Genomic DNA, 14,485 nt, shown 5'->3' with positions numbered 1-14,485 from the left:
GGCCATGGTGATACAGATAGCTTCTGTGTGCCTGGCTTGCTGGCCATGGTGATACAGATAGCTGCTGTGTGCCTGGCTTACAGGCCATGGTGATACAGATAGCTGCTGTGTGCCTGGCTTGCAGGCCATGGTGATACAGATAGCTTCTGTGTGCCTGGCTTGCTGGCCATGGTGATACAGATAGCTGCTGTGTGCCTGGCTTACAGGCCATGGTGATACAGATAGCTGCTGTGTGCCTGGCTTGCTGGCCATGGTGATACAGAGAGCTCCTGTGTGCCTGGCTTGCAGGCCATGGTGATACAGATAGCTTCTGTGTGCCTGGCTTGCAGGCCATGGTGATACAGACAGCTCCTGTGTGCCTGGCTTACAGGCCATGGTGATACAGATAGCTTCTGTGTGCCTGGCTTGCAGGCCATGGTGATACAGATAGCTCCTGTGTGCCTGGCTTACAGGCCATGGTGATACAGACAGCTTCTGTGTGCCTGGCTTACAGGCCATGGTGATACAGATAGCTTCTGTGTGCCTGGCTTGCTGGCCATGGTGATACAGACAGCTCCTGTGTGCCTGGCTTACAGGCCATGGTGATACAGATAGCTTCTGTGTGCCTGGCTTGCTGGCCATGGTGATACAGACAGCTCCTGTGTGCCTGGCTTACAGGCCATGGTGATACAGATAGCTTCTGTGTGCCTGGCTTGCTGGCCATGGTGATACAGATAGCTGCTGTGTGCCTGGCTTACAGGCCATGGTGATACAGATAGCTGCTGTGTGCCTGGCTTGCAGGCCATGGTGATACAGATAGCTTCTGTGTACCTGGCTTGCTGGCCATGGTGATACAGATAGCTGCTGTGTGCCTGGCTTACAGGCCATGGTGATACAGATAGCTGCTGTGTGCCTGGCTTGCTGGCCATGGTGATACAGAGAGCTCCTGTGTGCCTGGCTTGCAGGCCATGGTGATACAGATAGCTTCTGTGTGCCTGGCTTGCAGGCCATGGTGATACAGATAGCTTCTGTGTGCCTGGCTTGCTGGCCATGGTGATACAGACAGCTCCTGTGTGCCTGGCTTACAGGCCATGGTGATACAGATAGCTTCTGTGTGCCTGGCTTGCTGGCCATGGTGATACAGAAAGCTGCTGTGTGCCTGGCTTACAGGCCATGGTGATACAGAGAGCTCCTGTGTGCCTGGCTTACAGGCCATGGTGATACAGGGTGCTCCTGTGTGCCTGGCTTACAGGCCATGGTGATACAGATAGCTCCTGTGTGCCTGGCTTGCAGGCCATGGTGATACAGATAGCTCCTGTGTGCCTGGCTTGCAGGCCATGGTGATACAGGCAGCTCCTGTGTGCCTGGCTTACAGGCCATGGTGATACAGAATGCTCCTGTGTGCCTGGCTTACAGGCCATGGTGATACAGACAGCTCCTGTGTGCCTGGCTTGCAGGCCATGATGATACAGACAGCTCCTGTGTGCCTGGCTTACAGGCCATGGTGATACAGATAGCTTCTGTGTGCCTGGCTTGCTGGCCATGGTGATACAGATAGCTCCTGTGTGCCTGGCTTACAGGCCATGGTGATACAGACAGCTCCTGTGTGCCTGGCTTACAGGCCATGGTGATACAGATAGCTCCTGTGTGCCTGGCTTGCTGGCCATGGTGATACAGACAGCTCCTGTGTGCCTGGCTTACAGGCCATGGTGATACAGATAGCTTCTGTGTGCCTGGCTTGCTGGCCATGGTGATACAGACAGCTCCTGTGTGCCTGGCTTACAGGCCATGGTGATACAGATAGCTTCTGTGTGCCTGGCTTGCTGGCCATGGTGATACAGATAGCTGCTGTATGCCTGGCTTACAGGCCATGGTGATACAGATAGCTGCTGTGTGCCTGGCTTGCTGGCCATGGTGATACAGAGAGCTCCTGTGTGCCTGGCTTGCAGGTTATGGTGATACAGTTAGCTTCTGTGTGCCTGGCTTGCAGGCCATGGTGATACAGATAGCTTCTGTGTGCCTGGCTTGCTGGCCATGGTGATACAGACAGCTCCTGTGTGCCCGGCTTGCAGGCCATGGTGATACAGATAGCTTCTGTGTGCCTGGCTTGCTGGCCATGGTGATACAGATAGCTCCTGTGTGCCTGGCTTACAGGCCATGGTGATACAGACAGCTCCTGTGTGCCTGGCTTGCAGGCCATGGTGATACAGATAGCTTCTGTGTGCCTGGCTTGCTGGCCATGGTGATACAGATAGCTCCTGTGTGCCTGGCTTGCAGGCCATGGTGATACAGATAGCTCCTGTGTGCCTGGCTTGCTGGCCATGGTGATACAGATAGCTCCTGTGTGCCTGGCTTACAGGCCATGGTGATACAGAGAGCTCCTGTGTGCCTGGCTTACAGACCATGGTGATACAGAGAGCTCCTGTGCGCCTGGCTTACAGGCCATGGTGATACAGAGAGCTCCTGTGTGCCTGGCTTACAGGCCATGGTGATACAGAGAGCTCCTGTGCGCCTGGCTTACAGGCCATGGTGATACAGACAGCTCCTGTGTGCCTGGCTTACAGGCCATGGTGATACAGAGAGCTCCTGTGTGCCTTGCTTACAGGCCATGGTGATACAGTGTGCTCCCCTGTGCCTGGCTTACAGACCATGGTGATACAGAGAGCTCCTGTGTGCCTTGCTTACAGGCCATGGTGATACAGATAGCTCCTGTGTGCCTGGCTTGCAGGCCATGGTGATACAGAGAGCTCCCCTGTGCCTGGCTTACAGGCCAGGTGATACAGAGAGCTCCTGTGTGGCTGGCTTACAGGCCATGGTGATACAGAGAGCTCCTGTGTGGCTGGCTTACAGGCCATGGTGAAACAGACAGCTTCTGTGTGCCTTGCTTGCAGGGCATGGTGATACAGAGAGCTCCCATGTGCCTGGTGTGCAGGCCGTGGTGATACAGTGTGCTCCCCTGTGCCTGGCTTACAGGCCATGGTGATACAGACAGCTCCTGTGTGCCTGGCTTACAGGCCATGGTGATACAGAGAGCTCCTGTGTGCCTGGCTTACAGGTCATGGTGATACAGAGAGCTCCTATGTGCCTGGCTTACAGGCCATGGTGATACAGAGAGATACTGTGTGCCTGGCTTGCAGGCCATGGTGATACAGAGAGATCCTGTGTGCCTGGCTTGCAGGCCATGGTGATACAGAGAGCTCCTGTGTGCCTGGCTTACAGGCCATGGTGATACAGGGAGCTCCTGTGTGCCTGGCTTACAGGCCATGGTGATACAGAGAGCTCCTGTGTGCCTGGCTTACAGGCCATGGTGATACAGAGAGCTCCTGTGTGCCTGGCTTGCAGGCCATGGTGATACAGAGAGCTCCTGTGTGCCTGGCTTGCAGTCCATGGTGATACAGAGAGCTCCTGTGTGCCTGGCTTACAGGCCATGGTGATACAGAGAGCTCCTGTGTGCCTGGCTTACAGGCCATGGTGATACAGAGAGCTCCTGTGTGCCTGGCTTACAGGCCATGGTGATACAGAGAGCTCCTGTGTGCCTGGCTTACAGACCATGGTGATACAGAGAGCTCCTGTGTGCCTGGCTTACAGGCCATGGTGATACAGACAGCTCCTGTGTGCCTGGCTTACAGGCTGTCTTGATACAGAGAGCTCCTGTGTGCCTGGCTTACAGGCCTTGGTGATACAGGGAGCAATTGTGTGCCTGGCTTGCAGGCCATGGTGATACAGAGAGCTCCTGTGTGCCTGGCTTACAGGCCATGGTGATACAGAGAGCTCCTGTGTGCCTGGCTTGCAGGCCATGGTGATACAGGGAGCTTCTGTGTGCCTGGCTTGCAGGCTGTCTTGATACAGACAGCTCCTGTGTGCTTGGCTTACAGGCCTTGGTGATACAGGCAGCTCATGTGTGCTGGCTTACAGGCCATGGTGATACAGAGTGCTCCTGTGTGCCTGGCTTGCAGGCTGTCTTGATACAGAGAGCTCCTGTGTGCTTGGCTTACAGGCCTTGGTGATACAGGCAGCTCATGTGTGCTGGCTTACAGGCCATGGTGATACAGAGAGCTCCTGTGTGCTTGGCTTGCAGGCCATGGTGATACAGAGAGCTCCTGTGTGCCTGGCTTACAGGCCATGGTGATACAGAGAGCTCCTGTGTGCCTGGCTTACAGGCCATGGTGATACAGAGAGCTCCTGTGTGCCTGGCTTACAGACCATGGTGATACAGAGAGCTCCTGTGTGCCTGGCTTACAGGCCATGGTGATACAGAGAGCTCCTGTGTGCCTGGCTTACAGGCTGTCTTGATACAGAGAGCTCCTGTGTGCCTGGCTTACAGGCCTTGGTGATACAGGGAGCAATTGTGTGCCTGGCTTGCAGGCCATGGTGATACAGAGAGCTCCTGTGTGCCTGGCCTACAGGCCATGGTGATACAGAGAGCTCCTGTGTGCCTGGCTTGCAGGCCATGGTGATACAGGGAGCTTCTGTGTGCCTGGCTTGCAGGCTGTCTTGATACAGAGAGCTCCTGTGTGCTTGGCTTACAGGCCTTGGTGATACAGGCAGCTCATGTGTGCTGGCTTACAGGCCATGGTGATACAGAGAGCTCCTGTGTGCTTGGCTTACAGGCCATGGTGATACAGAGAGCTCCTGTGTGCCTTGCTTACAGGCCTTGGTGATACAGACAGCTCCTGTGTGCTGGCTTGCAGGCCATGGTGATACAGAGAGCTCCTGTGTGCTTGGCTTACAGGCCATGGTGATACAGAGAGCACCTGTGTGCCTGGCTTACAGGCCATGGTGATACAGACAGCTCCTGTGTGCCTGGCTTGCAGGCCATGGCAATACAGACAGCTCCTGTTTGCCTGGCTTGCAGGCCATGGTGATACAGACAGCTCCTGTGTGCCTGGCTTGCAGGCCATGGTGATACAGAGAGCTCTTGTGTGCCTGGCTTACAGGCCATGGTGATACAGAGAGCTCCTGTGTGCCTGGCTTGCAGGCCATGGTGATACAGACAGTTCCTGTGTGCCTGGCTTGCAGGCCATGGTGATACAGACAGCTCCTGTGTGCCTGGCTTGCAGGCCATGGTGATACAGAGAGCTCCTGTGTGCCTGGCTTGCAGGCCATGGTGATACAGACAGCTCCTGTGTGCCTGGCTTGCAGACCATGGTGATACAGAGAACTCCTGTGTGCCTGGCTTGCAGGCCATGGTGATACAGACAGCTTCTGTGTGCCTGGCTTGCAGACCATGGTGATACAGAGAGCTCCTGTGTGCCTGGCTTGCAGGCCATGGTGAAACAGAGAGCTCCTGTGTGCCTGGCTTGCAGGCCATGGTGATACAGACAGCTCCTGTGTGCCTGGCTTGCAGACCATGGTGATACAGACAGCTCCTGTGTGCCTGGCTTGCAGGCCATGGTGATACAGAGAGCTCCTGTGTGCCTGGCTTGCAGGCCATGGTGATACAGACAGCTTCTCTGTGCCTGGCTTGCAGGCCATGGTGATACAGACAGCTTCTCTGTGCCTGGTTTGCAGGCCATGGTGATACAGAGAGCTCCTGTGTGCCTGGCTTACAGGCCATGGTGATACAGACAGCTCCTTTGTGCCTGGCTTGCAGGCCATGGTGATACAGAGAGCTCCTGTATGTCTTGATACAGATAGGACGTTGCAGTTGACATGACAAACAGGATGTTGTTTTATGATATTCATATTGAGTATTAGATGATAAATGTTTTAGATGCTGTTTTTTTTGTTTTTTTCCAGATCCAAAGAAAGTTCAAGAGGTTTGTATGTTTTGAATTGTATGTCTCAATTCTCTCTTTCAACATGTTATGATCATGGGTTCGAATTCCATTTTTTCCTGATAATATTTCTAGATTTGTCAGCACCATAGCCGTGCTCGTGGGTTTCAACAAAGTGGTAAATGTCTGAGCCATGCATTACTTCGGGCCTTCCTCCCACATTAAGCTGACATGCTGCAATGTAACTGGAATTCTGTTAAAAGCGGCGTTAAACCCAACTCACTCACTCTTTCAGCATATTCAGACAAAGATCTGTTTGGTGGTGCACTACACAAACCCATGTTCTCCCATGTTATATGATTTCAAGACAGGGTCTTAACAGCACAACTTTTAGGTGACTTCCATTTAAGGTCAAGGTCATTAGAGGTCACCTTATGAAACATGGCTCAAATTTCAGGTTATTTTGGATTAGTTCATTTGAAAGCAATAAACCTTACTCGCTCACTCACTCAGACTTAGAAAACAAAGATGAAGACAGGTAGATATTGGTGAAGTCAGCTGCCACCTAGTTTTGGTGAAGTCAAAATGGTTCATGATATCTTCAAGAAGTGGGCACATGGCTGCTTCTGCTTTTGCAATGCTGAAAATGAAAAGCATCTTTGTCATTTGTAAAACGCCATAAAATGCAAATAGGTTCGTGCCAGTTCAAAAACCCTTCTATGGGTGTGATGGCTTGGTGCACAGTTTCTGTGGTGTTAAAGGACTGGTCATTTATTATTATTTTTATCATTTATTTCTTTGGTAGGGGATGGGTTAAGATTTGACTGCACGAAAGACCAAAATTTTAAGAAAGAATGAAAAATTGACACAGTTGTTTTTCTTCAAATAAAAAAATTATAACTTTTAGACATTATTTAGGGACTGGTAAATATTATTGAGGGGGGGGGGGGGGGGGGGGGGGGTTGTCACGGAAGGGATGGGTGGTGGGGGTTGCAGCAAATATGATTCCAGTACTCTCCTGAGACCAATCTCACCGTACCCCCAAGTGCCCTAAGTGCCTCACGTCTATCTGACAGATATATTCATATACCATAAGAAACTTACTGAGAGAGACCAGTGTTTTTTTCAGCGGCTATCATCCATTAGACAAAATGTCAACATTTTCACAGTAAGTTTTGGGGAGTGATTGGGATGTGTAGCAATAGAGTAAGTAACTTTCTTTAGCCAACAGAGAACTTTTGAATGCACCATTACTTTTTGTAAATGTGCCTTTTTTGGTTGCAGAAAAATGAGAAATGTCAACTTTTTGTAACCAATGTGCCTGTCGGGACCACCCTAGAGGAGGTGTACGACCACTTTGTGAATTGGGGAGACCTGGCTAACTACATACTCAGACCAACTCTCACGTAAGTGCAGTTATCAGCTTTGTTAGTACGCCAGCAGAAGACCCCAGGGTGCAGCAGTCACCATTACTCTATCATGATCTATGTTTGTGGGGGCACGGGTGGCCCTGTCGTCTGTAAGGTGCCACAGGTTGCTTCCCTTGGGCACAGCAGAAACCTATTATTCTTGCAAATACTCTACCTTTATCACATCATTGCCAGTATTCCTATGTCTTCCCTGCAGTCAAAGTAAATCTTCAGATTTTCAACAGAAGTCCACTTCACTGTCAACTAAACATGTCTAGTTGTACCCGTAATAGCACAAAGCAGCTCCCCTGTGCGTAAAGGCAGGATAAGTTTCACTTCTTTCCTGTGCGTGGTAGAGGAAGTATCAACTTTCATGGTCCCGTTTTCTCTACCAATTTGGAAGTGTAGTTTCATTATACAGTAGCTAGTTTTCAGTATCGTTAGTTGGTAATTATGTAGTAATTGATCTAATTAAGGAAATCATCTTCAGTAGGTTGGCATGTTGTTACTATATACCCATTCATCAGGCATTGCAATGGTAACTACGCTTTTCTATCAATGGGATACATTACGAATCCCAAGTTCTTCCATTCAGGAACATCTATACATAATCTTGAAGTATCCACAGTTTGATTGGTCAAGTTTAAGAAAGCATGACAAATTACAAGAAACAAGGTTTTCCCCACCTTGCAGACAGGAGAGCTGTATGCTGTCAGTGTTATTAGGGGAACAACTAATCATGTATAGTTGACAGTGAAGAGGACTTCTGATGACTTCAGCCAAAATGCAGGATTATTGGCATATTATGTAAAAGAGGTAGTATACTAAGAATCATTAACAATGATAACTATTGTTTTGATGATCATGAGTTCGAATCCCAGTTCTGCCTGACTGTTTTTCTAGCTTTGTCAGCACCATACCAATGATACTTGTAAACCACATCTAAGCCCTGCTGACACACCATGATATAACTGGAGTACTGTTCACTGGTATAGATTGTACTGGACGTGAGGAGATTAGGGGTAGAATAGGTTCCAGCACCTGTGTCTGTAAGAGAGGACTACGATTGGGCCTCATCACTTGTATATATTGTACTGGACGTGAGGAGATTAGGGGTAGAATAGGTTCCCAGCACTTGTGTCTGTAAGAGAGGACTACGATTGGGCCTCATCACTTGTATATATTGTACTGGACGTGAGGAGATTTGGGGTAGAATAGGTTCCCAGCACTTGTGTCTGTAAGAGGGGACTACAAGACTCCCTGAGAAGCCAATGTCCCTTATGACTGTTTCCTTATGTTGACTAATCTCTCTTTCCAGAAATAAGCTGATTGCGTTTGTAACCTATGTGAACGAAGCGGATGCTTTGCGATGCTTGGATGCTGTTCACATACTGAATGGCGGTCAATTGTTTGTGCGTTTGTCCAACGTGAGTAAAGGGGTAAGTAATTTACCATTTCTTTTCTCAGGGAATCTGGCTGAAAGGACAAAATGAGAGGCTATGTTTTGATGCCCGGTGTCTTTATTGAATGGTTTTGTCTTCTCTATCATGTATGCGACTTAGTGTTCTGTTTGGATTTAGGGACAGAATTGGTCCCCAGTAGCCTATATGTGTCTTCCTGTGGAGATTCCAGGGTGGAACAGGTCCCTAGTACCCCATGCTATCCTCCCTGTGGAGATCCCAGTGTAGAACAGGTCCCCAGTACCCTGTGCTTGTCTCCCTTTGGAGATCCCATGGTAGAACAGGTTCTCAGCACCCTGTGCTTGTCTCCCTGTGGAGATCCCAGGGTAGAACAGGTTCTCAGTACCCTGTGCTTCTCTCCCTGTGGAGATCCCATGGTAGAACAGGTTCTCAGTACCCTGTGCTTGTCTCCCTGTGGAGATCCCAGGGTAGAACAGGTTCTCAGTACCCTGTGCTTGTCTCCCTGTGGAGATCCCAGGGTAGAACAAGTTCTCAGTACCCTGTGCTTGTCTCCCTGTGGAGATCCCAGGGTAGAACAGGTTCTCAGTACCCTGTGCTTGTCTCCCTGTGGAGATCCCAGGGCAGAACAAGTTCTCAGTACCCTGTGCTTGTCTCCCTTTGGAGATCCCAGGGTAGAACAGGTTCTCAGTACCCTGTGCTTGTCTCCCTGTGGAGATCCCAGGGTAGAACAGGTTCTCAGTACCCTGTGCTTGTCTCCCTGTGGAGATCCCAGGGTAGAACAGGTTCTCAGTACCCTGTGCTTGTCTCCCTGTGGAGATCCCAGGGTAGAACAGGTTCTCAGTACCCTGTGCTTGTCTCCCTGTGGAGATCCCAGGACAGAACAAGTTCTCAGTACCCTGTGCTTGTCTCCCTGTGGAGATCCCAGGGTAGAACAGGTTCTCAGTACCCTGTGCTTGTCTCCCTTTTACAGATCCCAGTGTAGAACAGGTTCTCAGTACCCTGTGCTTGTCTCCCTGTGGAGATCCCAGGGTAGAACAGGTTCTCAGTACCCTGTGCTTGTCTCCCTTTGGAGATCCCAGGGTAGAACAGGTTCTCAGTACCCTGTGCTTTTCTCCCAGTGGAGATCCCAGGGCAGAACAAGTTCTCAGTACCCTGTGCTTGTCTCCCTGTGGAGATCCCAGGGTAGAACAGGTTCTCAGTACCCTGTGCTTGTCTCCCTTTGGAGATCCCAGGGTAGAACAGGTTCTCAGTACCCTGTGCTTGTCTCCCTTTTACAGATCCCAGTGTAGAACAGGTTCTCAGTACCCTGTGCTTGTCTCCCTGTGGAGATCCCAGGACAGAACAAGTTCTCAGTACCCTGTGCTTGTCTCCCTTTGGAGATCCCAGGGTAGAACAGGTTCTCAGTACCCTGTGCTTGTCTCCCTTTGGAGATCCCAGGACAGAACAAGTTCTCAGTACCCTGTGCTTGTCTCCCTGTGGAGATCCCAGGGTAGAACAGGTTCTCAGTACCCTGTGCTTGTCTCCCTTTGGAGATCCCATGGTAGAACAGGTTCTCAGTACCCTGTGCTTGTCTCCCTGTGGAGATCCCAGGGTAGAACAGGTTCTCAGTACCCTGTGCTTGTCTCCCTGTGGAGATCCCAGGGTAGAACAGGTTCTCAGTACCCTGTGCTTGTTTCCCTGTGGAGATCCCAGGGTAGAACAGGTTCTCAGTACCCTGTGCTTGTCTCCCTGTGGAGATCCCAGGGTAGAACAGGTTCTCAGTACCCTGTGCTTGTCTCCCTTTGGAGATCCCAGGGTAGAACAGGTTCTCAGTACCCTGTGCTTGTCTCCCTGTGGAGATCCCAGTGTAGAACAGGTTCTCAGTACCCTGTGCTTGTCTCCCTGTGGAGATCCCAGGGTAGAACAGGTTCTCAGTACCCTGTGCTTGTCTCCCTGTGGAGATCCCAGAATAGAACAGGTTCTCAGTACCCTGTGCTTGTCTCCCTGTGGAGATTTCAGGGTAGAACAGGTTCTCAGTACCCTGTGCTTGTCTCCCAGTGGAGATTTCAGGGTAGAACAGGTTCTCGGTACCCTGGGCTAGAGCAGGTCCCCAATACCCCATATCTGTCTCCCTGTGGAGATCCCAGAGTAGAACAGGTCCCAAGTACCCCTTGTCTGTCTCCATGTGGAGATCCCAGAGTAGAACAGGTTCCCAATACCCCTTGTCTATCTCCCTGTGGAGATCCCAGAGTAGAACAGGTCCCAAGTACCCCTTGTCTGTCTCCCTGTGGAGATCCCAGAGTAGAACAGGTCCCAAGTACCCCTTGTCTATCTCCCTGTGGAGATCCCAGAGTAGAACAGGTCCCAAGTACCTCATGTGATCAAAACTCATTGATGATCTTAATCTCTAGCAATGTGGATATTTCTTAGAAAGTGCACTTCGCAATTTTTGTCATTATTGTAAGTAATATTCCTTATCACTGGAATTGATTGTTTTCTCTTTATTAGTATAAGCAGCTGTCTTTGTTAATTAACAATCACAATATAATATCAAGTGGCAAGGACTATTTTAGTCATTCCTTTGTCAGCTTGAAAGATAAGAAAACTTTGGATCCCTTATATGGCTTTTTGTCTTTTATACAAAATAACTTGTCTGGCACATTTACACCCCTTGAGTGTTATATCACTGAGTGAAGGTGAGATTCTGTACCCATGCTACTCTGGTGCAGTCATCTGAACTAGGTTCGGAATTTGAGTTAAAAAATAAAATTATGGTATTGAAAACAAAATTGATATATGTCAAATCCATACAATTATTCAATTTACTATAGAAATATGAAAACTGCTGCTTATGTAAACATTTGATAGTTTACTGGTTCTGTTAATATCTTTTTTATTACAGATGCAGGAACCACTAAGAGGTAAGAGAACAGATTTTGTTTTCATTTCATATAGATTCTGTGGGTATTCCAGAAAACAGACACAATGTCATTTAAATCATATCTTAGTGCTCACTAATGCTGCATAAAGAACTGATGACATTCTATTACAGGTCACGTCTGAATTATCTTTCACAAATTTTGACTGACCAATGAAATAATCAACAGGAAGTCAACATTAGCCAGTCAGAACGCAGTTTTCTTGGGATCGTATGCCAGTACATGTACTTCCCACGGACTGTGGACAGTCTTTTAAGTTTTAAATGTTTATCCCTGTCTTTCAGAATGCCCTGTGTTAAACTTTTCGAGGTTGCATGGTTAGAAAACACATTTGGACTTAAACATTCTTGATCTCATAAGCGATCTGACTGAAGTATGCTGACTTAAACACAAAGATATGTTCATGCTTCTTGCTTTGTGAACAGCTTCCGACTCGCGTAAATCTGACGTCACCCAGGATGCTCCTGCTAGACCTGCCACATCTCCCCAGGATGCTCCTGCTAGACCTGCAAGATCTCCCTGGGATGCTCATGTTAGACCTGCAAGATCTCCCTGGGATGCTCCTGCTGTACCTGCAAGATCTCCCCAAGATGCTCCTGCTATGCCTGCAAGATATCCCCAAGATGCTGCTGCTATACCTGCAAGATCTCCGCAAGATGCTCCTGCTGTACCTGCAAGATCTCCCCAAGATGCTCCTGCTAGACCTGCAAGATCTCCGTGGGATGCTCCTGCTATACCTGCAAGATCTCCGTGGGATGCTCCTGCTAGACCTGCAAGATCTCCCCAAGATGCTCCTGCTAGACCTGCAAGATCTGCCCAAGATGCTCCTGCTGTACCTGCAAGATCTCCGTGGGATGCTCCTGCTAGACCTGCAAGATCTCCCCAAGATGCTCCTGCTATACCTGCAAGATCTGCCCAAGATGCTCCTGCTAGACCTGCAAGATCTCCCCAAGATGCTCCTGCTAGACCTGCAAGATCTCCGTGGGATGCTCCTGCTGTACCTGCAAGATCTCCGTGGGATGCTCCTGCTAGACCTGCAAGATCTCCGTGGGATGCTCCTGCTGTACCTGCAAGATCTCCGTGGGATGCTCCTGCTAGACCTGCAAGATCTGCCAGACCCGCCAGTCCTGTGAGTCACCTAGTCTTTGCTTTAACCAAACTTGACATTATCATAACAGTGATAAAAATTGACAAGAGGATATTCATATTCAATAACACTGTAAACAGTAGACAAGAGCAAGTTCATGTTCAATAACATTGTTAACAATAGACAAGAGGGAGTTCATATTCAATAACATTGTTAACAGTGGACAAGAGCAAGTTCATGTTGAATAACATTGTTAACTGTAGACAAGAGGGAGTTCATGTTCAATAACATTGTAACAATAGACAAGAGGAAGTTCATGTTCAATTACATCGTAAACAGTAGACAAGAGGGAGTTCATATTCAATAACATTGTTAACAATAGACAAGAGGAAGTTCATGTTCAGTAACATTGTTAACAATAGACAAGAGGAAGTTCATGTTCAATTACATCGTTAACAGTAGACAAGAGGAAGTTCATATTCAATAACATTGTTAACAATAGACAAGAGCAAGTTCATGTTCAGTAACATTGTTAACAATAGACAAGAGGAAGTTCATGTTCAGTAACATTGTTACAGTACAAAAGAGGAAGTTTGTGATCAGTAAGATTGTTAACAGTAGGCAAGAGGAAGTTCATGTTCAGTAACATTGTTAATTGTAGGGGCGGTTGGGTAGCCTGGTGGATAAACGTTCGCTCGTCACGCTGAGACCCTGGTTCTATTCCCAACATGGGTACAATGTGTGAAGCTCATTTCTGGTGTCCCCCACCGTGATATTGCTGGAATATTGCTAAAAGCGGCGTAAAACCATACTCACTCATTGATAATTGTAGACAAGAGGAAGTTCATGTTCTAATAACACTGTTACCAGTTGACAGATGGAAGTTCATATTTAATAACAGTGTTACTTGTAGACAAGCACGGACAAGATGATGTTCATGTTTAATAGCATTGACAAGGTTGACAGTTGACAAGGTGAAGTTCATATTCAAAAACATTAACTGTAGACAAGAGGAAGTTGTGCAGAGTTATGTCCCATGGCACCCAGGATCTTGTTGTTGTCTTCACATCACAGTTGACTCACACTTTCACATTTAGGTTCCCCCAATCGCTGACCCCCCAACTCGGAAGCTGAGTATATCAGGGTTGACAACACGGACTTCCAATGATCACCTGCTGTACTACTTTTCCCAATGGGGTAGTATCGAGGACTACGAGCTGGAGAAGGATACAACAGGGAGGTGAGGAGTTGTGTCCCTTAGTCCCACAAGGATTTGTTTGGTTCCGATTCCATATTTTTCCAGGTTATCATCTTTGGCCTGTCAGCACCATTCTCACGCTTTGGGGTTTGTCGCCTACAATCTGTGCGAAGGAACTGACTATTTGATACTCTGGTGATGGGGTGGGATTTTGTATGGAAACTGGATATTTTTTCAGTCACATCTGCAAAATCAGATATTTTTGTAATAAAAACTATGACATATTGCAATGTATTTTTCAGCAACCCATGCTTGTCCTAAGAGACGATTAAAATGATCACATGGTCAGGCTCGTTTACTTAACATGTCATCCGATGCCAATTGCATAGACTGATGCTCATGATACCAATCACTGGATTGTCTGGTCCAGACTTACAAACAAACAAGCCAAGATATTTCCACGGGGATTCCAAGTTAGAATTGGTCCAAGAACCTGATCTTGTTGCTCATTATCTCAATCACTAGTTTGTCAGGTCCAAAGCTTATAAAATAATGCATCCACTTTTCTATTTTTTCAGACCAACCGGTTGTGCATTTGTTGTATTTGAAAGACAATGTGATGCAGAGACAGCAGTATCAACCAAGCCACATATTATTGATAGGAAGGAGATCACAGTCACCTACACCAAGCCTTCCAAGGTAAGCCTCCTATAAGGTATGTGATATAGTGAACATAGTCACCTACACCAAGCCTCC

At 48.3% G+C, this 14,485-nt stretch overlaps 1 protein-coding gene across 1 annotated transcript in view; it reads left to right on the top strand.

Annotated features, from left to right (window-relative positions):
• Positions 1-14,485, top strand: part of LOC124121333 — a 63,948-nt gene that overhangs the window by 36,628 nt on the left and 12,835 nt on the right. The window contains exons 17-23 of the mRNA XM_048396936.1: positions 5,719-5,738; positions 6,981-7,102; positions 8,424-8,544; positions 11,408-11,426; positions 11,870-12,573; positions 13,629-13,771; positions 14,308-14,428. Of these exons, the coding sequence (XP_048252893.1) occupies positions 5,719-5,738; positions 6,981-7,102; positions 8,424-8,544; positions 11,408-11,426; positions 11,870-12,573; positions 13,629-13,771; positions 14,308-14,428 (1,250 nt within the window). The remainder of the gene's footprint in view (positions 1-5,718; positions 5,739-6,980; positions 7,103-8,423; positions 8,545-11,407; positions 11,427-11,869; positions 12,574-13,628; positions 13,772-14,307; positions 14,429-14,485) is intronic.

This window comes from Haliotis rufescens, unplaced genomic scaffold, assembly GCF_023055435.1.
Source record: "Haliotis rufescens isolate VD_foot unplaced genomic scaffold, xgHalRufe1.0.p SCAF_16, whole genome shotgun sequence".
In the NCBI taxonomy this organism is placed as follows: Eukaryota; Metazoa; Mollusca; class Gastropoda; order Lepetellida; family Haliotidae; genus Haliotis; species Haliotis rufescens.
Note: the sequence above shows the minus strand (reverse complement) of the source record. Positions and strands in the feature narration are given on the sequence as shown.